The following is a 25,459-nucleotide window of genomic DNA, read 5'->3' as shown; positions in this document are numbered from 1 at the left end:
GTCAGCATACTTGCGGTGTGGTTCGGTGGGGGTTTGTAGATTCATGGAGGGCGAATTCTAGGGTGTCAGGACATCTATGCCTATAGGCTCCTGCTGAGTTTGCAGCTGGCTTTTTTCGATTTCGTCACCATTTTCATCACCATAATGTGTAAGTCTCCATGGACTTACATTTCCCTCGCAACAAGTTGCAGTGGAGGAGAGTTCTGCGGCATTATGAAATGTGGTGTGAAAGTAGCCTTAGTGCTCCTCCCTTCACACCTCCAGATGCAAATCGCTTGGCTTGGCCTTAATGTCTTGACAATCCTGTGCAGTTGGCCCCCTGCTTCTAAGTTATCACTTGGTATGATCAGAGCAAATAAATATGATCACTTTGTTCTATGCAAATATTCAAAAGAACCATGTGACTAAATTGATCACGTGACTGATGTGTTTCTGATTGGGTGATTGTGATCCTGTGATCTCCTTTTGCCTACACTGTGGATGTGATACATGATAACATGATCAAAACCAGTCATTCAGAAATGTACTTACAAATCAGTCACCTGATCAAACTGATCACATGATTTTTCATGTACGCTCATTGAGGGCAATGTCTATTTAGAGATATGCCCTTAAAGGGAATGTCCAAGCAAAATAAAAAAAATGAGTTTCACTTACATGGGGCTTCTACCAGCCCCATGCAGCCATCCTGTGCCCTCGTAGTCACTCATGGATCCTCTGGTCCCCCGCTGGCAGCTTGCCGACCTCGGAGGTCGGCTGGACGCATTGCGTACATTTTTACGCATTCCCGCTAGTGCAGGAACATTGACGCATTGAACCAGTAACGCGTAAAAATGTATGTGTCAATGTTCCTGCACTAGTGTGAATGCGTAAAAATGTACGCAATGCGTCCCGCCGACCTCCAAAGTCGGCAAGCTGCCAGTGGGGGACTGGAGCAGCAGTGAGTGACTACGAGGGCACAGGATGGCTGTATGGGGCTGGTAGAAGCCCCAGGTAAGTGAAACTCATTTTTTTATTTTGCTTGAACCTTCCCTTTAAGAGCGAGTCCTATATGCATTTAGGTGGATTTTTATGCATTTTACAATGTATTTACAGTGTTTTAAAGCTGCTTATTATTCACTGACCTTAAAAAGAGAATTAAAAAGACCATGAGCAGCCTGGAATATGCACCACAACCCGATGGAAATGTTTCAGAAATGTTTTCGTCTATTCATGTGTCCTCTAACACACAAAATATATTGGAGGTATTTTTGGAAGCATTACTGTGTACAGTCAGTGACTCAAAAAACCCAGGAAGCTCTGCAGTGTGGACGTACCGCTGATCTATCTTGTTTTAAAAGTAAACTTTCACTACTCTGTAAAGTGAAAAGCAGACCTTCAGCAGAAAGACATAATGAAAACATATGCCATGAGCAGCTATCACCGGATTGCAAAATATGCCTAGAATGTAGACCGAGGGAGTCTCATTTAATTTAGTCTTATCTTTTTTGAGCTGGTTTATGTTGCCTTTCAAAGTTTTTCTTTTTTGTTCTTTTTTTTTTTTAAATAGAACTACAGTCTTTTCGTTATTTCTTGTTTGTCTAGGCAAAAGAGCTCTGCTTGATATAAAACATTTTAGAGTGTGTTTTATGAACCCAGGAAGCATGTGTCTACATTTAATTAGTATTGCTACACACTTTTTGGTTGTTGTCTTAAGGCAGGGTTGCCCATTGGGTAGATCGCGATCTACCGGTAGATTGCAAAGGACTTCATGGTAGATCAGGACCACACTACATTTTCCATTCTGTATACACAATTGTGCTCCTAAAATTGTACATATGGTAGATCATTTTGACTTGCTATTTTTAAAAAAAAAGCCAAAAATGTTTGGGCAACTCTGTCTTAAAGTAACCCAAAGACTCTTTGGTTCACTTGGCTGTAGCACCAGAGATCTTTTACTAGGAAGACAAAAATAATTTTCTTAGCCAAAAACTCGATAGGCCAGGATATATTATTTTTGACCAAACATTAATTGGAAAATGTTGTAACCATAGCAACCTGCCTGATGGTGAACGGAAAACCCCCATTTACCATTGCAGTGGCACGCCACTGGCCAAAGTAAGTCAGCTGCCAATTGGCCTGGTTTCAGCAGATATTGCTCAGGAGTATCCATGGGGAAGGCTACAGATGATAGATGGCTGAAGATGAATGCCAGATTTTACAGCTTATCATCCTGATTATTTTAGGTCAAAAACTTGTGTTAATACAGAACAGATGTCCCCATGTTGGCCGTCTTTCCTTCTGCATGCTACTGAGTTAGATCCTATGTAGCCAAACTACTCGCTCTCCCTTCCCCTCTCCATAGGGCAGAATGGGGTGCCTATCTTTACACTTGGTAATAAAATGTCACCCAAAAGAAGCATGAAAGATTGCTTTTGGTGACAGTTATCCCAGTGTGTATGTAGTGGTACATGTGAAGCAAGTATGTGGACACTGACCAGTGGAGTGAGAGTTTGTGTCGCTGTCTGCTTTTCAGAAATACAAGGTGACCCCAAGTAATGTTTCCTAATGTAAATTGTTCACATTTGCGCATTGTGGTGGTACGCAATTTTGTAATGAACTTTGCATGCATTTCTGTGCGTTGCTCTCAAAAATGCAAAAAGTGTGTTTAAAAAACAAATCACAATGCCTGGCTTCAAAAGGCATGTTATGAAGACTTCAACACACAAGACCAATTTTCAATGCACGTGTAAAATTGCATACGCGTTTCTCAATGCGTTTTTCAACTGTTACAATAATCACTGATGTCTACAGAAAATAGCTACAAGACTACAGCAGGGGATGGGACTTCCTCTAACAGTTATTGTTGATAAGGACTGCAATTGCGGAAGTCCCATTCTGCTTCCCCACCCCACCCTGCCATGCCTCCCCCTCCCTGCCACTTCCATAGATAGGAAGTGATGATAGCAATTATGGTGAGAAGCCAATATGCCAGGTGACTGTTATATGTTATAACATGAGTAGCAGCATTTTATATTAAGGGCAACAGGATAGGGTAGTAATTGTCAGGTTCAGTGAGTGAAGCAATCTTTTGGTGCTCAGTCAAGGAATCAGGAGTGTAGCAATAAGGGATGCAGAGGTAGCCACCGCATCGAGGCCCTTGGGCCAGAGGGGCCCCGAAGGGTCCAACATCTATCACAGTATTAGCTCTATATTGGTCCTGTGCTGGTAATAATCACTTCTGTATATACTTTGAATAGTAGTAATCCTTGACACACTGCTCCCCATCCCCTTCTTGCACCTCTGACACTGTAGTTGCCATTGGCAGGTTTTGGAGCACTGTATCATTTGCTATGGAGTGCTTGGGGGGGGGGGGGGCATGTAAAACTAGCATCGGGGGCCCACAGCTCCTTAGCTACTCCACTGCAAGGAATAGTCACCTCGCCTAAAGGGAACCTTAAGTGACTTGTGGCATAATGAGTTAGACATGTGATAGCATACAAATACATATATGTCGTGTTATTTTTCTTATTTTTCTGCCTGTAAGAGTTAACATTCAGCTATGCAACTGACAGTTTCTCTCCAGTTGCTACACAGACTATAAGGAATGATAAGGAATTAGAGCCATAAACACTTCGCTAGCCTGGAACTTGGCTTTTGAGGACAGGGGATAGATAAAAAAGGTCAATAGTTTATATGTTTTAGCTCTCTGAGACACAGGACAGACAGTGTCATTGAGTAGAGATAATAAAATAAATCTCTTTTTTTAAGTCTTTAAACATAACATAAAACTGTGTGAGATCTAAACAAAAATCATTTTTAGGAGAAGATAAATACAATTGTTTATCTCATCACTTTACTTTCACATAAGGTTTGCTTTAATGTGCTGGAAAATAGTCTTTACATTTCCTTGTTGTGTGCTTGATAGAAAGTGTAAAATCTATAGAACACTACTGCTACACCTTATAGTGATGAAGTCCTTGCATTCATGGTATTGACTTGGCCACCAGCATATGACCATGGGGTATGAATTGAGGTCATCATTTCAGAGGCAGTGACATTACCAACAAGCTACTCCTACAGCCCTTTAGGGTAATAATCTCACTGATTTTAGTGTTCAGTGAATACTCACTGACATGAAAGCTGTGAATATTGCACACCCTGTAGACAGAACTGAGTGCTACCTTACTAAACGTAACAAAAATAGGTCATTACAAATTACACATACCTTGTCGTTGCTTGAGATGGTAACTAAGCATAAACTCTATTTGCCAATGTATTGTTTGTTGAAGGAATTAAAGGAAACATTCTTGGTGATGTGGAGCCACATTCTGATAAATTCCCCACCATGGTGTCTATGAAGCAGGAATTCCTCAGGCATGACCTAATTCCTGAATGTCAATGTATGTGTGTGCTGTGCTAAGCCTGTATATTAGTTATGGAGCTGGAAGGCACAGGCTTTTAGATATGGGCACCCACAGAAATAATGGGTGTCATTTATGAAGGGAAGTTATTCAGTGCTTGAGCTGAACCATTTGTTTGGCGTGATTTGGGAATGACTTGAGTATAAGTGGGCGTAACCCAGCATATCGAGTCGACTGCTGAACTGAGAAGGATAATGTTGCAGGGAGTTGCATTACTTCTAGGGCCGAACGTATCTCACTGGAAACATATTAGCACATTTTGCAGGTTATCAAAATGCATTTATATAGCATTGACTTGTTGTACAGTACTTAATGAAATACTCGCTAACTGTTCCTCAAGGAAGCTTACAACCTAATATTCTAAGCTATACCTATCACAGTCTAGGACCAATTTTTGGGAAGCCAGTTAAACAACATTTAGGTTTTTGGAATGTCGAGGAAACTGGATTGATCAGAAGAAACACATACTGTACGTATACATGGCAAATGTACAACGTCCATGTAGATAGTCTTCTTGAGTTCTCTGAGTATGGAACCACAGTCTTAACAACAGCTGCCACTACTGCTTTGCATTAATTACAGGAATGCCCCCCCCCCCAGCCCTCATCCCACTGTGATACCGGGGGTCGTAGGTGGGCCCGGGGATTGGGGGGCCCGCTCCTATAATAAATGCAGAGCAGGAGCGGTGCATTATACATTACATACTTTCGGTAGCAGAAAGGTCCTCCTAACTCCACTTCAGTGTAGAAGCACGGTACAGCCAATCAACATGCGTCTACGGAAGCTGCGGTTGTACACTTTTGTATAACACTCCACTGCCAGACTGCATTAAGTACAGGAGCGCCCCCCCTCCCCCCCCCATGAAGTAGATTAGCTATAGGGGAGGAGGTGGCATCCGACAGATCACTGTGGGGGTGCCTAGCACAATGTAGTCAAGCCTCATTATGGAACCTAGGAATCTAGCTGTGCTGCCTGTGCCACAGGGTCAAACATATGTATATTCTGTAATTTGACTTTTAAGTCGTGTTATTTATCTTTAGTGGTGAAAAAATGCTAAAATGCATTAGCTGGGCTGATCATGTGATTATACCTGTAAAATAATGCCTTACAAGATGCATGCTGGGATATTTACAGGCTGAAAGGCTGCTGTCATTCACATCCAGTCTCTGCTTCTCTCTTGCTCTCTGATAGATGTAGATCTCGCCAATCCAATCACGTAAATAAAACCTGTAGAGGCTCACATGACACTAAACAGGTAGCAGTGGCATATACCACGCAGCCAGAGACGTGGGTATGGAGCCTTGAGGTGCGTTCATACACACAAATTGACAGCAATTTGTGTCGCCTGCCAGGATCAAATGGATTGTTTGGGTGACACCGTAGAGCACCATTGCTGTACAGACACTTTGCTAGACAACAGCGGAGCAACACATTCTGCCTCTATGGGGGTGGGAGGGGAATCTTAAAATATCAGAAGAATAGTCCAAGGAACTTGTTCAATGTATGGTAAATCCTTGATATGGCAGAAGACAGATTGGAAGCCATCAGAAGGCCAAGTGTGGCCCAGAAGCCAGTTTAGCTTCAGATCAATGATGAGGAGAGTTTTATCATTTTGGCAAATTTGCTTTTTCTCAGTTATTCTCTGTTGTTAACTGTACAGGAATAAATGTTATTTGCGGCTGGCAGACAGTTGTAGTTTTTCCCATGTCATTAAAAAGAACATGTGGATTTTAAAAGCAAAAGGATCTTTTGACGGTATATAAATTTGTGGACCCAGTTAAGAGTTCATGTTTTACTAAACACCCTTTCCCATCATTCCTTGCACCAACAGTGGAGAGAATCGGCCATCAGCTTTCACAATGGTTCTCCTCAGTGAACTGGTTGCTGCATTCTTTACAAGGTAAACTTTTGCTTTCTAGAAACACAAATGGTTCATTTTGTCCATCTCAGGTTCCTGGCTATTTTAGATTAGAACCAAAAATCAAATAAAGATAGCAGCTCGGCGTGTACCAGCGTCACTATAGTAACACCAGGGGAATACATTAACTACAAATCATGAGGCATCCATCAAGATTTTGTGCCCCATACTTTCACAACAACCCCTTCCTCCATTACCTGTGGAGGCTCCCATGGGCCAAGGGTCTGTCCATCTTCCAGGGGTCATATAACAAGTGTGACCATTATGACCCCCCCCCCCCCATAACAATGAGTGCTCCTCACCCATAACAAGTGTGTCCACAATAAAACCCACTTGAGGAAAGAGGGGATGGTGGCTGGGGGTAGATAGTTTCAAACCTCTATCAAAGGGTCGGGAGTGAGGATAAGAATTTAGGGGCCCCCTCCACCCAAGTAGTAAACCTCTGCTTGATACCTAATAATATTATATTTTAATGTTTTTATGAACAGTCCTGTTGTAGTCATTGGCATCTACTCCTGGATCTCTGCCTGCTGATCTGGCACATTACTTGTTTACTGAAGGTCACTGATGAATCTGTACATGTATTTTGTTCCTGAGTGTAAGTGATCCTTTTGGACAACTATTGGTTGACAGTTTGCCATTTGCAGTTACTGCTTTAAGTGTAGTCATTTTGTTTTCCCATGTTACTTGTGAAGATTCTGTTTCCCTAAGCTCCGTACACAGTCTAGTCGAAAATCGGCCAAGCCTCTGCCAACAATCCGGTGCAGAGTACTCCCTAGAATTTGTTTCCAGCCGGGTGGCATGAAAAAATAGTTGGAGGGGCGCGATGGGAGAATGCAGCGCCTGTGCAACTCTGTCTACAGCATAGGAGGAGGTGAGCCGATGACAGTCGGGTGCTCACCAAAATTAGCCGGGTGGAGCACCCGGGTTAAAGAGCCTGCAGAGAACACTGCAGTGTGTGTACAGCAGCCATCACCAGCGATTTGCCTGGTGGATTGCTGGGCGAGCGACAGCTGAGGGCATTGTTCTCTGCACTCCCCCCATCGTCGCTTGACGTCACACCCGTGCTGCAGCCCTCTGCCTCCCACATAGCAACAGAACACATCATTAGTACTTATGGCTTTGGATAAGGGTTGAATAAAGTAATAAACTTGCTTTCCTGTTTTACATTTTTCAATCATCATAATTCAGTCCTCTCTTACAACACCTCCTAAAATGGTTCTTCTCATGTTTTAAAAAATATTGAAGATCTGGAGGCAGCTCTTAAAATAAAAGTATTTATTTGATTATCCTGTTGGCTTAGATATGCTAACATGGTCAGATTAGCACGGCATCATTCTCTTTCTGTAATAGTTTATTGGTGCTTTAAACTGCAAAGTTACTGAAAGACATACGTCAAAGAAAGGGCTGGGGCCCCTTCATGCATAGCCAGCAAACACTGATTACTGCCCAAATATTCAATCCCACTAGGCTAATTCATCTTTACTGAAATTCTTGACTGAATTTAATATATTTTTCAAAACACCCAGCTAGCTGCTTGATAGTCTGCGTAATATACTGTAGCTGTGATTTGCTGATCGCTCAAGCTGTGAAAATTGTTCATAAGTTATGCAGTTAGAGATCAGGACTGGGATATTGCTTCCTTATTGTTTAAACCTCACACTCTTCTAAGGATATCATTTAGGTGTCGCTGCCTGGGAATGCAGTAAATATCCTTCTATACCAAGCTGGCATTTGGCAATGGAGTTTGGCTGATTTCTTTTTCCCCATTGCTGTGGTATTTGCAGCACAAAGTTCATGGGCTCAAGTTGCACATTATGAAGTACATTGAAGGGCCTTACAATTATGGCTCCAATCGCTTGTTTCAGATCGGTTTGATCACCTCTGATATACTGGGTACGTAAAATGAATATATTAATAATCCAGTACGTAGGTGTCTAGAATAAGAATTTTCCTATTTAATAAAACAATACAATAAAGGAGAAATCTGTAGGGTAGAAGAATTTTGTTTCTGGATGACAACCTCTGCCTCTGTTTATTAGGAAGTGTCCACAGCTGCAGAATGACAAATTGATTTGAAAAGACTGAAATGCAACCAAGCTAAGATAGCATCTCCTGGATGCAAGACATAAGTTTAGTCCAGTAAGCGGTGGTCGTCATGGAGGGAGGTGTTTGAACCTCGGGGGCCTAACAAAGTTTTGGTGGGAGGCACCATGATTTGTAGTTACGCCCCCGAGGAGCAGCACACTTACAGAAGCCTTTAACTCTTTCTACTACAGAAAAGTGAATCACGTTTATTGCATATAGGTTATCAAAGTTATTTTTTTGAAATAAAAAACAATTATTAACAACTCTACTTTATCATAAGAGGAACCACTACCTCTACCACCAGCATTCATAAAAGATGCTTGTAAATCTACTGCCAGCAGTCAAAAAGCTTACTTTTGCCTCTAGCAGTGGTGGTCATAAGAGATGGAACTACCTGTACTACTCGATTAAGGTTCATCACCGGCTTTTTTTCCAGCTGTATTTGCTGAGCTTGCTCTTTTGGCTGTAATGTCACAGGAAGAACCTGGAAGGCTGTGTTTGAGTTTATTGGTTTAGCTCCTAAGAGAGACAGTATCATTGTTAAGTAGATTTCATGAAAGCAGAGCAGTAGCATGCTTCTTTATTTAACATACACTTTCATCTTTTCATTCCCTATTATTTGTTTTGTTTACAGAGAAGTAGCATTAAATACTTCCTTTGTGAGGATCATTTCTGAGAGGTGCTCCATGCAATGTGAAGGAGTGCAGAGGATAAACAATTCAATGATTGGGCTGCGTGAAGTGATACATCTTTACGGCAGCCACGTGCTGCTATTAAATACATAAAATCTGTTGCGTTCTCGTTTCTTCCAACATTCTGTGGCATTTGGGAGTTTTAAATCGACGGAGGAATATGATGACAGATTTTGTTTTTCTACCATAAGGTTGAGTACAAATATAGAGCATACGTGACTTATTCCCATTATAATCCTTGAATATAAAGTATACATTTGTTTGCACCTTATGGTGTGATACTGATGTCCGTTAACACGCAGTGCTGCTGCCTCGAGCTTGCTTCCCAGGGCTCTCAACGTATATCATTCTATCCAATAGCAGTTGTGGAAAAATGACCAGGAACCTCCCACTTTTGCTGCACACAAGATATTGCTGTCTGTCAATTCTATCCTTTAACTTATCAAAGCAGAAGTATGCCTACTTAAAGCAGGAGGTATTTGCAATTATTCAGGTTAGAGTGAGCATTTGAGGCGTCCCACAATGAATCACTGCTGAATATGCAAATCAACCCTTTGTTGTCCCCGATAGCTAAACACACCACCAAAACCGCTGGAATGCAATGATGTGTCGGCTTGTTAATATTACAGAGCCAAACATTATTAAAGAATCCAACTTGCATACAGACTGTTTTGGATGGGTTGATCCTCATTAGTGCATGGCATGGATTAATATGGCTCTATGGGGTAATCTGGGAAATCTATAAGTAGTATAAAGTAGTGCTTAGCAGTAGGCAGTGATCTGTGTGGTGAAATGTGTAGGCTATAGATTTGTTATAGAATCTAAAGGTGCCCACTAATGATACAATCTTGATTGTACAATCTTACCACTTTTGTATAATATGAGGGCTAACTAAAGTATCCATACAAAGTCTTTTGACTCACTTTGCCCTTCTAATACATAGATTTTGTAAGATTGTGCGATCAAAATCATATCATGAAGGTCATATAAGGTCAGAGAGCAGTGCAGAGCTTGCAACCCTCATATCCAGGGGCCTAACAATAGACCCTGCAAGGGATGCAGCCACAGGGGGGCCCAGAAGTCACAGGAGGCCCTGTCCTGAGAGACTTTTGGTACTTTTTCGTTACCTAAGTGCTGAAACAGAAGATGAAAAAAAGTGCAGAGGGTGGATATTTTTAGGCGTCAGGGAGGGGGTTTGTGCAGGTGGGAGGCACTAAAGCTTCACGAAGGGTGTTTATGAGGGGAGTGGTTAGGCTTCAGGAAGGGTGTTTGTGAGGGGAGTGGTTAGGCTTCAGGAAGGGTGTTTGTGAGGGGAGTGGTTAGGCTTCAGGAAGGGTGTTTGTGAGGGGAGTGGTTAGGCACCAGGAAGGGTGGTTGTGGGGGAGGGGTGCGGTTAGGGTTAGGCATCAGGGAGGATGTTGGGGGGGGGGGGTCGGTGATTAAGGATAGGCTTCAAGGGGTGGGACTGTGTGAGAGTATCTAATATCTGATCAATTTGATATGATGCAGGTGTCAGTTGAAAACATTTGCAGACATTAAAGGGAACCAGAGATGTACCCTAGATGAAAAAATGAAAAATAAGTTATACATACCTGGGGCTTCCTCCAGCCCCATACGCGCTGATCGATCCCATGCCGCAGTCCTCCGCTCTCTGCATCTACGAGAACCGGCTCCCGTCGCTGACGTCATCGGAGCCAGCTACGCAGGAGAAGTGCGCCCTCTACGTATCTCTCCATACACTGCTGCAGAGATACGCAAAGAGCGCACTTCTGCTATGCTTAGACTGGCTCCGACTCACGGAACAGCAGAGAGCCGGTTCTCGTAGCTGCGAGCAGAGGAGGATGGCGGCGTGGGATCTAACAGCACGTATGGGGCTGGAGGAAGCCCCAGGTATGTATAAAATCTTTATTTTTTCATCTCTGGTTCCCTTTAAGCAAAAAATCCAGCACAGGTTTGCTGGATCTCACTGGCTTCCAATCAGAGCAGGATTATCCACCAGGCATCCTAGGCAAGTGCTTGGAGCCTACTGTGTGTCAAGAGGCCCACCTGCACCCTTTTTTGACCTCTCTTCACTTCAGCTTACCAAAAGGCCCCAATGGGGCCCCAAATCTACTACCATGACTTGGGACCCATTAAATCTTAATCCATCTCTGATCTCGATTGCTGCCCATTATTATCAGGGTCAAAGTACCTAGATCAAAACAACACACTTCTCTGTTCTTTAAATCAGTATTTTGTTTTGTAGTGAAATTGTGACTCTATCTGAATTGTACACTTAGTGCTGCAGAAGCCTAAAATTTCTTGTATTTATGTATGGCTATTTTCTGATGTGTAGATTAATTTAGTACAGTTATGTTAATCATTTATATTTTGCCCACATGACATGGAATGTGCTTGGCATAAAACGTGGGTACGGCCCCAACTTCCTCCTAAGAGGTGGCTGTAGTTTGGTCACATCTGGAATACTTAAGATTGGTTGCTTCCTCGCTCTACACTGTAGCACTGTTGAGCATAAAGCAGCTTTTCTTCGAATATGCTCATTTTATCAGTGTTTTTCTAACACAGTTCCCAGGGAGCTGTGATCCAGGAAACATTAGATGCAATTAATTTTTATGATCTCTGTATGTCAGTCCCGTTACAAGAGAAATTCAATCAAATTGCTAAGGAGAAATAGAACTGAGTCAAGCTGCATCAAAGCTAAAGGACTGAGGTTTTCCAGCTAATACTCTGCTTGCACGCTGTTTTGTATAGCAAAGACCTATGAAGTTTGTATTATGGCTTAAAGTTGGCGCAATGAATATTTTGAATTAATGTCAAGATTTTAATTCTTGCTTAACTGCTTTTAAAGCATATGTGTCATAAACCTTGGCAGTAGAAAATTATACCAGGATGGAAAAATACACAGCTGCAGATTTTCTTCTGTGTGCAGAAATCTGGTGAAAAGGAAACTCAAAGGAAAGCAAACTTTAAGCCTTCTTGATGGTTAATGAAACCACCAAAGAAATTGACTGCCAAGAAGAAGTCTTGGAATGTAAAATGGGTGGAGCCAAGATGGACTTTTATGAGTAAAGTCATCATTTGTATATTACCTTAGAAGCCAGGACATTTGATGTATTGATGTATTGTGTTTTTGCGTGAGTTTCCTTCCACATCCGAAAAACACACTGGTAAGCTTATTGCCCCGCCCCCCCTTAAGAACCCCCCCCCCCCCCCCTCAAAAAAAAAGGTTTAGTCTATAATCGTGACATTAGACTGATTAGGGATTAGATCATGAGTCCTCCTGGTGGACAGTTAATGAAATGGTCATGCATTCTATAAGGTGCTATGGAAGATTTCAGTGCATATAGATCCACAATAATGGTAATTATTATTTTGATATATAGTTTAAATTGTGTACTTTTGTAGTACAGTTATATTAATCATCGTCTGAGGTATGTATTTTCTAGGTGTCCATCTATATCAAGTTTGCTTAAAGTGAACCAAGCACCATTTTTAGCACCCAGGGCATTTCAAACACATTAAAAATGCATGCCAACAATGTGGCTGATTTTTTATTTTCATTAAAAATAATCTTTTTGCATTTAAAGGTTTAGCAGAGGCTTTATTACCCTACTTCCTAGGCCTGTCCGACCGCAGACATTTCAGACAGAAAAGGACTGATGTAATTATTTTACTGCACACTTTAGCAGGGAGCAAACAAATTCTTTAATCAGCGGGGGGGGGGGGGGGGGGGATATAGGACACTGTGCTATAAAGAGTTTAGAGCAGTCACAGATGCTATCTTCACTCCTTCTCCTTAATGAGCTGCTAGAAGGCCCCCCTGTCCCCCCCTGGACATGGCAGCTCCTATAGCTACAGTATTAGAAACCAGGGGAAAAAAGTGGCACATGGTTCCCTTTAGGAATTATAATTTAAAGTGTCACTATGATGTAGAACCTTATCTGCAGGCAGCAACATCTAGATATGTCTCATGGTTTTAAGACAAAGTGGGTCTCAGAATTTAATTTGGGATACCTAGACTAATGACCATAACCAAAAAGAAAAGAGCCTCACTTTTTGAATTATTACTGGCACTATTTTAGTACAGACCACTTAAGACGTAAATGTTAGGAAACATAGCTACAAGTATCAGAAAAATACACAGGGAAAAACATCAGGGATTGCAAAACCAGAGTGTGATATCCAACAGACTGACCACTTCCTGTACGTGAGACCCTAGCCAAGTTTATACAGAAAGCACATAGGTTTCCAATATCTTTTAATGTCATGTACTGGCTTATCAAGGCATATGGAAAATTATACTGTTGCTGGCATACATACAGAAAGGTCTTAGTACTTTATAAAGAAAGGGTAATAATAATAGTAATGAATGAGTGGAGAAGTCTCAAGAGCCAAGAAGGTAATGCACTAACAGAAGTGGGTGGTGTTTAACTTTTTAAAGCTTTGTAAACAATTGCCAATGGAAACACACGTTTTAAAGGTTTTTGTATATACAGCTTTGTGGATTTCTCTGGTTTAATTAATAGTATAAGCTAGTGTTTCTCAGAGTATTGTATTAAAGGGAAAGAAGCTTATAGCCAGCTCTTCTGTGGCACTGGTGACAGATGCTTCTTTCCATAGATCCCTCACTGCTCCATCTCCAAGGCAGCTGGGACTAGCTGCAACCCTAGTTCCATCCTGACCATCTGTTGTCTGCTGGTTGCTACAGCTATCTGCTTCCTGTCAAGGGGTCTGTCAGTCAAAGTTGGTACACCCTCGTTCTAGTTTCTATAGCGGTGCCTGTAAATGGAGGGGTGGAGGGATTTGGCACCTGTAATAGAGGTGGTTTGGTGTAGGGATTCTTTTGAAGAGTTCTGCTGCCAGGTAGGTGGGAGACTGGCAGGGTACCTATAAAGATAAGTGGCTGGCACCAGTGTCCCATCCATGCAAAAAGGAAAGTGAGAAATAGGCATAAGCTCCTCTTTTTTACTTTACTTCCCAAATTCATAATATCAAGTTTTACCCAAATGCAGAGTTGCACTTTAAGTCTACCTGTTGGTTACTTGCCCCTGCTGCACTTTTTTCAGAGCAAAATGTGATTCTAAGATCTTATTGTTGTATTCAGTAGTCACAGATTAAAGGGCAACAGTATTGAGCATACACACACAGCTTAGGTCTCTATGGACTGCATCAGTGAATATCTTCCATGGCAACAGTTAATTCTAAGAATATATGCATCAGTGACTTATAATGCCCTGCTCACTTTTCACTTTTACAATGCCATTAACCATAATATACCCAACCAGGATCCAATGGCATTTTCAGGAAGCAGAATGTCCCCTTAGGGATTAGGATACTGAATCCAGGATGCAACCAGATAATTGGATACCAGCATTCTTCTATAGGTGCTAACACCCAGATAGTGAAAGTGTACAATAAGAAAAATGTAACGGAGAGTAAGATGAGTGGTGTAGATGTTAAGGAAGAGATGTCTATAGCTGGCACAGATATTGAAGGAAAAGTTTCAGTGCTTGAAGTATGGTAGTATGTGGTTGGGCTAAGTCAAGAAGTTGGGATGCCCTAGGAGACCGACATCGCTCCAATAGTGGTAACTCAAGGAAAGACTCAAGGAAAGATCCTGAAGAAGTGGACTTGATATTCAGGACTCAGTTTAGATCTTTGAAATCAAAGGCCATAAATAATCAAGTGACACCACCCAACAATATATTCTGTGTCTCAAGCCGTACACAGGTCATGCAACTGGCAAACTGGATAGTGAAAGGTAGTAGAGAAGGAATGGGTAGGTGGTAGAAAAAGAAAAACTATTGGGAACGTAAAACAGAATGGAATAAACAGCTATAGGTGGCACAAGGACAGTATCAATTACTGCAGTGATAGTGACATGTGGCTGGACTTAGAAGTGGTGAAAAAGAACTCTTGAGAACATGCAGTCATCCAATAGCGGTACCTCTCAGCAGGAACATAATTGTAACATTACAGTTACTGTATGTTCCTGTTTAGTACAGTTAGTGAGAAAGTTGAGAGGTATTGCCTCTATCTGTGAATCATGAGGTTATGAGTTTGACTCCCAGATCAAAAAAAAAACTGTACTAGAAATTATGGGGATTCTCAGAAAAAAACAAACCATTTCCACCATGGTGACCCTTACTACCACAGCTCCTCCCCTTATCAAAAGAGAGAGTGCAAGAAGTTGGGGCCCTCAAAGACCTGGATCTCCTGTGGCTACACAGGCTGCTTCTCAGGGCATAACTACAAATCATGAGACCCCTTAAAGGGACACTTAAGTCAAACAAAAAAAATAAGTTTTACTCACCTAGGGCTTCCAATAGCCCCCTGCAGCTGTCCGGTGCCCTCGCCGTCTCCCTCCAATCCTCCTGGCCCCACCGACAGCCACTTCCTGTTTCGGTGACAGGAGCTAACAGGCTGGGGACGCGAGTGATTTTTCGCTTTCCCAGACACATTAGCACCCTCTATGCTGCTATATGGTATATGATATATGCTATAGCAGCATAGATGGCGCTATTGTGGCCAGGAACGCGAAGAATCACTCGCGTCCCCAGCCTGTCAGCTCCTGTCACCGAAACAGGAAGTGGCTGCCGGCGGGGCCAGGAGGATCGGAGGGAGACGGCGAGGGCACCGGACAGCTGCAGGGGGCTATTGGAAGCCCCAGGTGAGTAAAACTCATTTTTTTTTCTGACTTAAGTGTCCCTTTAAGGAAAGTTTCATGGGGCCCCTATATGTTGTCATCCCTTTCCTCCATTTCCCCTTGGTGAACCCCACAACCTCTTCCATGGGTCATATTAAAAAGTTGAGCCAACATGATTACTATACCCTCACTAGGTGTGACACCTGATCTGTTGGATGGACCTTATATTGAAGGGAGGGTAATTAGTTGAGGCTCCACCAAAGCAATGCTCCCCCTTGTAGTTGCAGGGGATCCTCTCACTATACTTACACCCCTGGCCACTCCCCCCGTAGTTATGCCTCTGCCTCTAAGCACGAGCCTCCAATAGTTATGCATTCAAGTAGATGTCTTCTTATGCAATCAAGTAGATGTCTTCTTTGCATAATGAAAAATCCAGCCTATTTTATCTATTGTCATTAAATCTCTATTAGCTTTTGGGCAACACACCATAACATATTTTGTTTTGTAGGACCATTTTTTTTAAAGAAAATAATCCAAGAACCACACAAAAAAATGATCATACTGACACGAGAAATATAATTTACAATAACTTTTGTTAACGTTCCGTATTCCTGGCCTATTTACTCACAAGAGAACTAAACTTAAGCGCACGGGTTAAGTGCCTGTTACACACCATTTTGATAAACTGAGGTGGAATTCAACATTTCTTGCATGAATGGCTGTATAATGTGGCAATAGCTGTGAGAAAAGAAGAGCCCAGCATCTAAAACCCAACACAATGGGAAGGCAATGAATCGGAATGCCTCACAGATCATAGCAGCATCAGAATTTCCAGCAAGGAAAATCTTTTCATGGTGAATTACGTGGTAGAGGAAAGAAAAATGGTGATGAAAAAAAGGTAGGCACAGATCACAAACGCTCGACTTAGGACTCGCTGCTAAAGATTTAAGAACCTTAGCTAACGCCGGGCAAAATAGAATGTGGAAAATTGAATTTACTCAACAATTAAGCATTGAATTAATCTACATCCCAGCTCAGGAGAAACGTGTGTGTGGAGGGGGGTGGAGTGATGAGGAACAAAACGGAATAAATCAGCCTAGCTCATTAAAAGATAGTGAGTATATCATGATTGTTGCTGCATCAGGAGGAGCAAAGCCTACTGCAGAATCAGAGTAGACTTCTATACATAGGAGCAGTTAATAAAAGCACAACCAAAAATGGGCACAATTGTTATTTATCATACGGTAATATTGATAGCCATTACGCTATTTAGCTGGCGGCTGCAATTAAATTGTTATTTAACGCATTATTGTTAGCGAGGATCGGGGGGTCTTAAGATTAGGCATTACTGGGGGGGGGGGGGGGGCTTATGGTTAGGCACCACCAGGTCAAGTCTTATGGCCCATACTCACGGGCTACAATTGTCGCCGCAACACGCGGCGCGCGCAGGTCGCCCGTGAGTATACGCCGTTGCACGGGCGCGCACCCCAAACTGTCGCCCATCGCTGATGTCGCCAGGCGATTGAACTGCTCAATCGCCTGGCGACTGTCGCCGCCGCAATTCCGCCGCAACTGTCGCTAGTCCGCGTGAGTACGCGGACTAGCGACAGCAACTTCCATTGAAGTATACGGAGCTTCCGGCGGGGGAAGGAGGAACGTCGGTGACAGCTTCCATCACGCCGCTGGTCCCTCTTCCGCGTGTGTACGCGGAGGGACCTGGTGAGGAGCTGTCGCCGGCCTGTCGCCCACACGCTCACGTGTGCTGGCGACAGGCCCTTCAAGTTGCCCGTGAGTATGGGCCATAAGGGTTAGGCACCACCAGGGGTGTCTTATGGCCCATACACATGGGCTCCAACTGTTGCTGGAAACACATGGCGCGCGCATGTCGTGGCGACAGGTCCTCCGTGTGTATGAGGCGCGCGCAAGGAGCTGTTGCTAATTAGAGCTGGCGCCAGACGACTGACTTAGCCAATCGCCGGCAACAGCTGTTGCAGGAACCGTCGCTAGTCTCAAGTCGGTACGGTCGTGTGTATGCTAGTCTCTAGCAGCTCTTGTGAGTCCGACAGTTAATTGAACCTGCGACAGAAGTTGCTGAGCAACAGTTTCCGCTATGTTGCAGACAGGTTGTTGCCGCGTGTATACAATCGTCGCTTGTATACAACTGTCGTTGCTGGAGACTTTCAACTGTTGCTTGTCTCCAAGCAACTGCAGACATCCGTGCCTCATGTGTATGTAGCTTTAGGGTTAGGCACCACTAGGGTGGGTCTTATGGCCCATACTCACGGGCAACTTTTTGGCATGTCGCTAGCACACGGGAGCATGTGCGCGACATGGCGGCGACAGCTCGTCGCCAGGTCCCTCCGCATACACACGGCGGAGGGACCTGGCAACTGATGCGGCGGAAGCTGTCGCTGTTGTCCCTCCCTCCGCCGGAAGCGCCGTCTATTTGCAATTATGTTGCTGTCGCTAGTCTGCGTACTCACGCGGACTAGCGACAGTTGCGGCGGAGTTGCGGTGGCGACTGTCGCCAGGCAATTGACCACGCCAATCGCCTGGTGACATCAGCGACGGGCGACAGTTTGGGGTGCGCGCCAGTGCAACGCTGCATACTCACGGGCGACCTGTCGCTGCAACACGCGCGCGCCGCATGTTGCGGCAACAATTGTAGCCCGTGAGTATGGGCCATTATGTCACTCGTCTCTGATGTCGCCGGGCGATTGAACCGCTCAATCACCTGGCGACAGTCGCCGCCGCAACTCCGCCGCAATTGTCGCTAGTCCGCGTGAGTACGCGGACTAGCGACAGCAACAAGATCAGTATCCATTGGGCTTCCGGCGGGGTAGGCGCAACAGCGACAGCTGCCGCCGCATCAGTTGCCAGGTCCCTCCACCGTGTGTATGCGGAGGGACCTGGCGACGAGCTGTCGCCGGCGTGTCGTGCACACGCTCACGTGTGCTGGCGACAGGCCAAAAAGTTGACCGTGAGTATGAGCCATTAGGGTTAGTCACCAGCAGGGGGGTCTTAGGGTTAGTCACCACTGGTGGGATCTTAGGGTTAGGCACCACCAGGGGGGTCTTAGGGTTAGGCACAACTGAGGGCCTCTTAGGGTTAGGCACCACTGGGGGGGGGGTCTTAAGGTTAGCCACCACCAGGGGAGTGTTCTGTGTGAGAGTAGTGAGCGGTTAGATTATAGTCACGTTGTAGACTATCAGTAAATTTACCGATAATGTAATACCACAATTAAATTGTTATTTACCGCTTTTGTTATCATGATTTCACATTGCGTCTAAATCGTTATTTATCATTATTGTTATTGATATTGTTATTTAACGCCGCGCCTAAATTAGCGCACAACTTTTTCAAATGTATGCCTATACATCCCTTTCACCTTCTCCTCAATTGCACTCATAATCAGGTTAATCAGCACATTTCTTTTTTGCTGAGGTTAGTGGGTCAGTCTATATTTTAGCTTGTTATCTGCAGAGATTCTATTAATTACAAGTCAGATCACCAGCCGACAATAGCAGTGAGGGACAACACAAATAGAATGAGTATGCCCTGGAGACGTCACTCTCAAGATCTGATGCATGGCATAACTCCCACGGGTTCAGGCAGCTTCCCACATGCCTTGCTGGTCTTTTGTTCAATTACAGTTAATGCAATAGTTTGCCATTTTCTTCATCTAATTATATTTTCAAGTGGGATTTGTAGCACATAGAAAAACATCCTTTTTACATGTTGAGGCACCAGGGCTTTGTGCCTGGCATTGTCCGTCCCCTGGGTGCTGTACCATTCTCTTCAGCAGTGCTCTGAATAAACAAGCCTAAAAGCTGCAGTTGTACAAACTGAAAATTTATGCATTAACTGTTTGCATTCTTAGCATGTGTTCCACATTACCCACTTTCAGCATTCTTCTGGCATGCTGTAGACTGCATATCTGTTTTTTTTAAAAGAAAAAAGCCATTTCTCCCACAGTTCACACATCTTTCTGACAGTCACTGAATCACTAATACAATTGACGGTGTTTACAATACTACTGATAGTCTCCTAGGCTTCGAAGTGAGTTCATTATCCTCTGCTGCAGAGTCCAAATAAAAAGATTCTGATTCTGTGTTTTTTTTGGGCGGGGAAGACGTTTTATATTGAAAAGGCGTAAAAAGTAAAAAAACAAAACCAAAAAAAAAACCTAAACAAAACCACGGTTCTCTACTTGTGTTACCCACGCATGGACAGTTATTTTATGGGGCGACTTTAATATGATGTTAGGCGAGATTTACTGAGGTTCTTTCAAGTTGATGAAGATGCAAAAATGTACATACACCTCCCAACCGTGTTAATCCAGGGATTTTATCCAATTTCCATCTGAAGTTAGGAATGATTTTTTCTCCTTTCCCTTTCGGTCTAAGCCTTGTGAATTTTTTTTTTTGCCTTCCACTGAATCAACTGGGATATGTAAGGGTGAAGGACAGTGTGGTGCCATATTTGTGGTTGAGTTTGATGGAAAAAATGTATTTTTTCTACCAAGCTAAAAACGGTAGAGTCCTGGTTAACCAGGACTCAACCAAATGGCAGTTAGCGAGGGGAGCCATGGGAACATGGATCTCTGCCTCTCTGTCTCATTAATGCAGAGTAGAGTGCAGAGGAAACCACTCACTGGAGCTCTGGGCGCCAGTCCTCTTCACTTTGACAGCTGCCTGCTGGTCTGCTGCATCCTCTGTAGGCTTCTGATGTGTGTCACCTGACCTGCATCGGGTCACTTGACGCATTAGGAGCCATACAAAAAATGCAGTAAAGCAGCTGGCAGCTGTAAGAAGTGAAGAGGTCAGGTGGTGTGCCATGTTCTGTGTGTACTCTAATATAAACTAAGATTGTTTGGCCTGGAAATAACAATTTCAGGGTAATTTCAGTTTATATTTTGGTTACTCCACCCTGCTCATGCAGCCTGCAGTTACATGCAGCATATTATGTGGAAGTAGAGTTGGCTAACTGTCCTCTACCATTTAACTTTGTCCTGGGTATGTTACAACACAAAACCACAGTGAGGCTAAGGTAAACTGCATTCCTGATGGATGGAGCAAGGAAAGGTGGATAGAGTGATAACTCCATAAGCCCCACCTGCTTTGTATGGGCAATCTGTTAAGGAACGGAGACCGGTGTCAGGACAACAAGTGGCTGTGAGACCAGTTACGTGGAAGCTACAGTGAAGGCTCCTCCAGTTTATACTTGAGTCATCAATGTTTACCTGTTCCCTGAAATAAATATGAGACTGCACTTAATATTCGATTCAGTTTCTGTTGACATGTACTGTATATGATCCTGGTCTAGATTTTTGTAACTCTCTGCAATTACATTGCAAGGTTTGCAATCCACAGTTGGACCATACTGGACCACATTGAGAATTGGGACAAAAAGTTACTGAATTCACTAGTAGTAGTAGTTCAGTTGTAATCAATGAATTCACTTGTATAAAGTATTTTTCTATCCACATTGTCCTAAATCTATTTAAAAATAAATTATGCTAACCTTGACTGCAAAAGCAAAACTGCTTATTCACAACGTTTTCAACAACTTCAGTGTGTTCAAGTGAACATTGCCATCTATTGCCAGGTCATTTTTAATCTATAATTCTGCTGAAATCTGATCGAATAGCAATTGGAACAGCAATGTCACTTGCTTTGCATCGTCTTTTGCAGTACAACCCCATGGGAACATCAGTCATGTGCTGCCTATTACCCCGACTGCTCGCTCACACTTGTTTTGACTGGATAAAGAGTGGCTGGATAGGAGAGCATAGGTCAAGCATTGTTCAAGAGGGCCTTCTTGTAATGGATTTCCATTATACAGTAGTTCATGTTTTTATTGATTCAAAAGTCAAACCTGTGTGGCCATCATTATCCCCATCTTTGCCCTCCACGACCGTACAAATTCCCACCAAACTGTACTGCAAATGTGCCGACAGTCCCAACTGTCACTTCTTCCTTAAATCCCTTGCCCATCATAGGTAGCCAGAAGTGCCCTCAATATTAAGTAGATAGAGGTCCCCCAAAGTATTATGTAGCTAGAGGAACCTCAGTGTTAAGTAGCTAGAGGAGCCCCCATGTATTAGGTAGCTAGAGGAACCTCAGTGTTAAAGGGACTCCAAGCAGTGCAGAAACTATGGAAAGATGCATATCATTTTAAAGCTTTCTTTCTCCTCTTCCCAATGATATATAAACCGCCGCCCTACTCTTTTTAGTTTTCGCTATTTCCGCAATTGAAATTGCAGCGGCCGCGATTTCAATCACGAAAATAGAGAAAACTAAAAGGCGTAGGGCGACGATTTAGGTGTCGCCAGAAAGAGGAGAAAGAGAGCTTTAAAATGATATCCATCTTTCCATAGTTACTTGTATTACACAAGGCAACTTTTTCTGCTGAATGGAGCTGCTGACAATGGGGAAAGTGTCGTCCTGTGTAATACAAGTAACTATGGAAAGATGGATATCATTTTAAAGCTCTCTTTCTCCTCTTTCTGGCGGCCCCAAAATCGTCACCCTACATCTTTAGTTTTCTCTATTTTCGCGATTGAAATCGGCCGCGGCAATTTCAATCGCAAAAATAGCAAAAACTAAAAGGCATAGGGCGGCGGTTTATATATCAGTGGAAAGAGGAGAAAGAGAGCTTTAAAATGATATGCATCTTTCCATAGTTTCTGCACTGCTCGGAGTCCCTTTAAGTAGCTAGAGGTGCCCCCATGTATTAGGTAGCTAGAGGAACCTCAGTGTTAAGTAGCTAGAGGAGCCCCATGTATTATGTAGCTAGAGGAACCTCAGTGTTAAGTAGCTAGAGGAGCCCCCATGTATTAGGTAGCTAGAGGAACCTCAGTGTTAAGTAGCTAGAGGTGCCTCTGGAATGCTGAGAGGTGGGTGAGTAACATCTCATTTACACCCTCAAGGTAGACAGGCCCCTTTACACTTTTGCTGCAATATGTAATTATACCCTTGGTGCTGTATAAAGTCCACATCTTCAGAGTTATATTTTTAAAAATCTTCCTCTGCACTTATATTCCTTTTTTTTTCTTTTTTAAAAGGGGGTTTTGCTTTAAATTGTTGTTTTAGATAATAAACTTTAACACTAAAATGATCCGATGGAACTGTGGAGTTTGTTTTGTGGGCAGTGATTCCCGGCCAAGGTGGTGAATGAATAATAGAGCAGGATGAAATGCTTGGAGAAATAGGGAAATACTAGGTATAGGAGGCTTTGTAGTGCATGCAAATCAGCTCTGGATAATCAGGTGAGGTCTGCAGATTTTCTTTCTTTTTTTTGTTTAAAGCCCGTGCTAAAAGCTAATTAAAATCCTTTCCAGCGATAAAAGAAGAATCGGGGAGGAGTGTTGTCCTGATTGCATTTTTTGTTTCTAAGAATTTAATTTACAGCCAATTTTTCCTATCTGAATGTTACTTTCAAATTCACCCAGTGATAAGGACTAACATCTGTTTTCTGTTCAATAGTACAAGGAGGCTCTGCATGGGGCTGAGTGTACATAGACCATGTGAAGCCATTGTTGGTCTCTTTTTTTTTTTTTTGTCCCCTTGCCTAGTCCATTTGCCACATACCATCCGGCAAACAGCTGACACATATCGGCTATTATGGAGCCTGGCCTAATTGTGTCCCCATCTTTAAAAGCTTCTCTGTGCTCTTCTTGTGTGATGTATCAGAGGCTAAGACTATATAAACAGCAGTATCAAAGACCACTCTCATTTTTGCATTTGCAGAGTAACAGACTGTTATGCCAGAGGGTTTGTTGCTGCTAAATATATAATCAGAATCTAGAAGCCGTTATTTGCCTTTTCTCCGGAATGTTTGTGTTTTCGATGGTAATTCAGCATGCAATTATGAAAGATTTCCACAGCAGTTTAGTTCAGTGAAAGAAACTAATGCAGATCCATTTGGCAGCTTTCCTTTAAATTTGCACATTAAATTGGTTCTTGTTAAATATATGCAAAAGACAAAATAACAGAGCTTTTGCTTTTTATTTTTTTTGTGTGTTTTTTTTTCTTCCTTTTTTTTTTATTTACTTGGCTTATCAGATTTCCTTGTGTTTCTACAGCCTTCCTGGAGCAGAGACCATGACGACACAGCGTCAACGCGTTCGGGGGGTACCCCAGGACCGTCTAGTGGGGGGCACACGTCGCATAGCGGGGACAACAGCAGCGAACAAGGTAGGAACTGATTTTTGGCATAAATACACAAGTGGTCATTGCAACCGAAAAATACGGCAAAACTGTCACTCAACCTCCTTGGGTGTTAAAATATTCAACTGAGTCGTAGTTGGTGATCCGCCAAAGAAAGTCAACCAATCATGTTCTTTTTCTAAAACTAATCAGCATATGATTGATTGATTGTCCAATGTGAACAATCTTGTCTCTTACACCATCCAGCTTCACATTTTGGTCATTCTTTGCTTTGCTTCAATAGTTGAGGGGACTTTAAGGAGGCCAACTGTACCATATTGTTGAGTACCATGGAATAGCTAAATGGTGCAAACACAGTTTAAAGAGAAATGGCTTTATCAATGATAATTTAAACAAAAACATCCAGAATACCACTTACTATATGAGAAGTCATGTACGTAGAGGTATGTGTTATTGTTTTGCTGCTTCATGTATATGATAGTATATTCTGAAGGTTTACCATGCCTCTTTCTGGACTTCTTCTACAAAGAATGTAATGTATATATCATCTCTTTCACACTGAATTTTTTTTAAATGTACATTATTTGGGTTCATCGGGGAATTAACATCTATATACATTTAAGAATATGACTTATTTTCTAGTATGTGATTTTCTACACATATTTTATTATTATAAATTATTTATATTGCACTTCAGAGTATATAATCATGCCACTAACTGTCCCTCAGTGGCTCACAATCTAATCCCAACCACAGTAATACAGTAGTCTTATGTCCCTGTCAAACACTATGGCCAAATTTGAGGGTAAGCAATTACTTTTCTTTATGTTTTTGGGATGTGGGAGGATATTTGAGTTCCCAACGGACACTCAGACACGGAGAGAACTTACCAGGCATGATACTGGAGAAAGTAGTGCTGGAAGTCTCAAAAACAAACAAACAAAAAAAACAATAAAACCAAGCAGGGCAGCCATCAGGGGGGTACAAGAGGGACAGTAGTATGGGGCCCAGGAAGGGTCTGGGACCCAAACAGTGGCAGTGCCACTTGAGCCTCTGCTGGCAATTCTACCGTGGCATAACAGGAGTTGTGTGGTCATCTCCCTCTTCCCTGCTGCCTGATTGGTGAACACGCATCAATGTAGGGGGGAGGTTGTTATGGGCGACAGGCAAGTTGCTTTGACTCTACCCCACATACCGTGGCTCTGCCCCCACACAATCTACCTATCAGATTATTTGGCGTGAGGGAGACCCTTAGGTTTGACAAGAATGGGGCCCAGAAAATTCTGGTGGCGGTCCTGAAACCAAGAGCTAATAATATAGTGTTGCTTCTTGTGAGTGTTAAGGCAGATGACAAATAAAGATATATACTCACAAGGGTGGGTCACCTCACCAACAAAGGCAAGCATGTAGTGTGCAAGGGGGGAGTACAAACCGCACCCCACTCTGGATATGAAGTCCTTCAATGAGGAAAGGGATATCAAGGTGGATATTGAATCAGAACAATGAATAAAAATATTAAAAACAGTTACAAATATGAGGCA

The 25,459-nt window shown here is 42.9% G+C and overlaps 1 protein-coding gene across 2 annotated transcripts in view; it reads left to right on the top strand.

Moving 5' to 3' along the window:
- The window catches only part of MEIS1 (Meis homeobox 1), a 224,730-nt gene that overhangs the window by 28,831 nt on the left and 170,440 nt on the right, over positions 1 to 25,459 (top strand). For both annotated transcript variants that reach the window (XM_068232322.1, XM_068232323.1), the window contains exon 7: positions 23,834 to 23,945. In XM_068232322.1, the coding sequence (XP_068088423.1) occupies positions 23,834 to 23,945 (112 nt within the window). The remainder of the gene's footprint in view (positions 1 to 23,833; positions 23,946 to 25,459) is intronic.

The sequence above is a fragment of the Hyperolius riggenbachi genome, chromosome 4 (assembly GCF_040937935.1).
Source record: "Hyperolius riggenbachi isolate aHypRig1 chromosome 4, aHypRig1.pri, whole genome shotgun sequence".
NCBI lineage: Eukaryota > Metazoa > Chordata > Amphibia > Anura > Hyperoliidae > Hyperolius > Hyperolius riggenbachi.
This window is presented reverse-complemented; position numbering and strand designations above follow the sequence as displayed.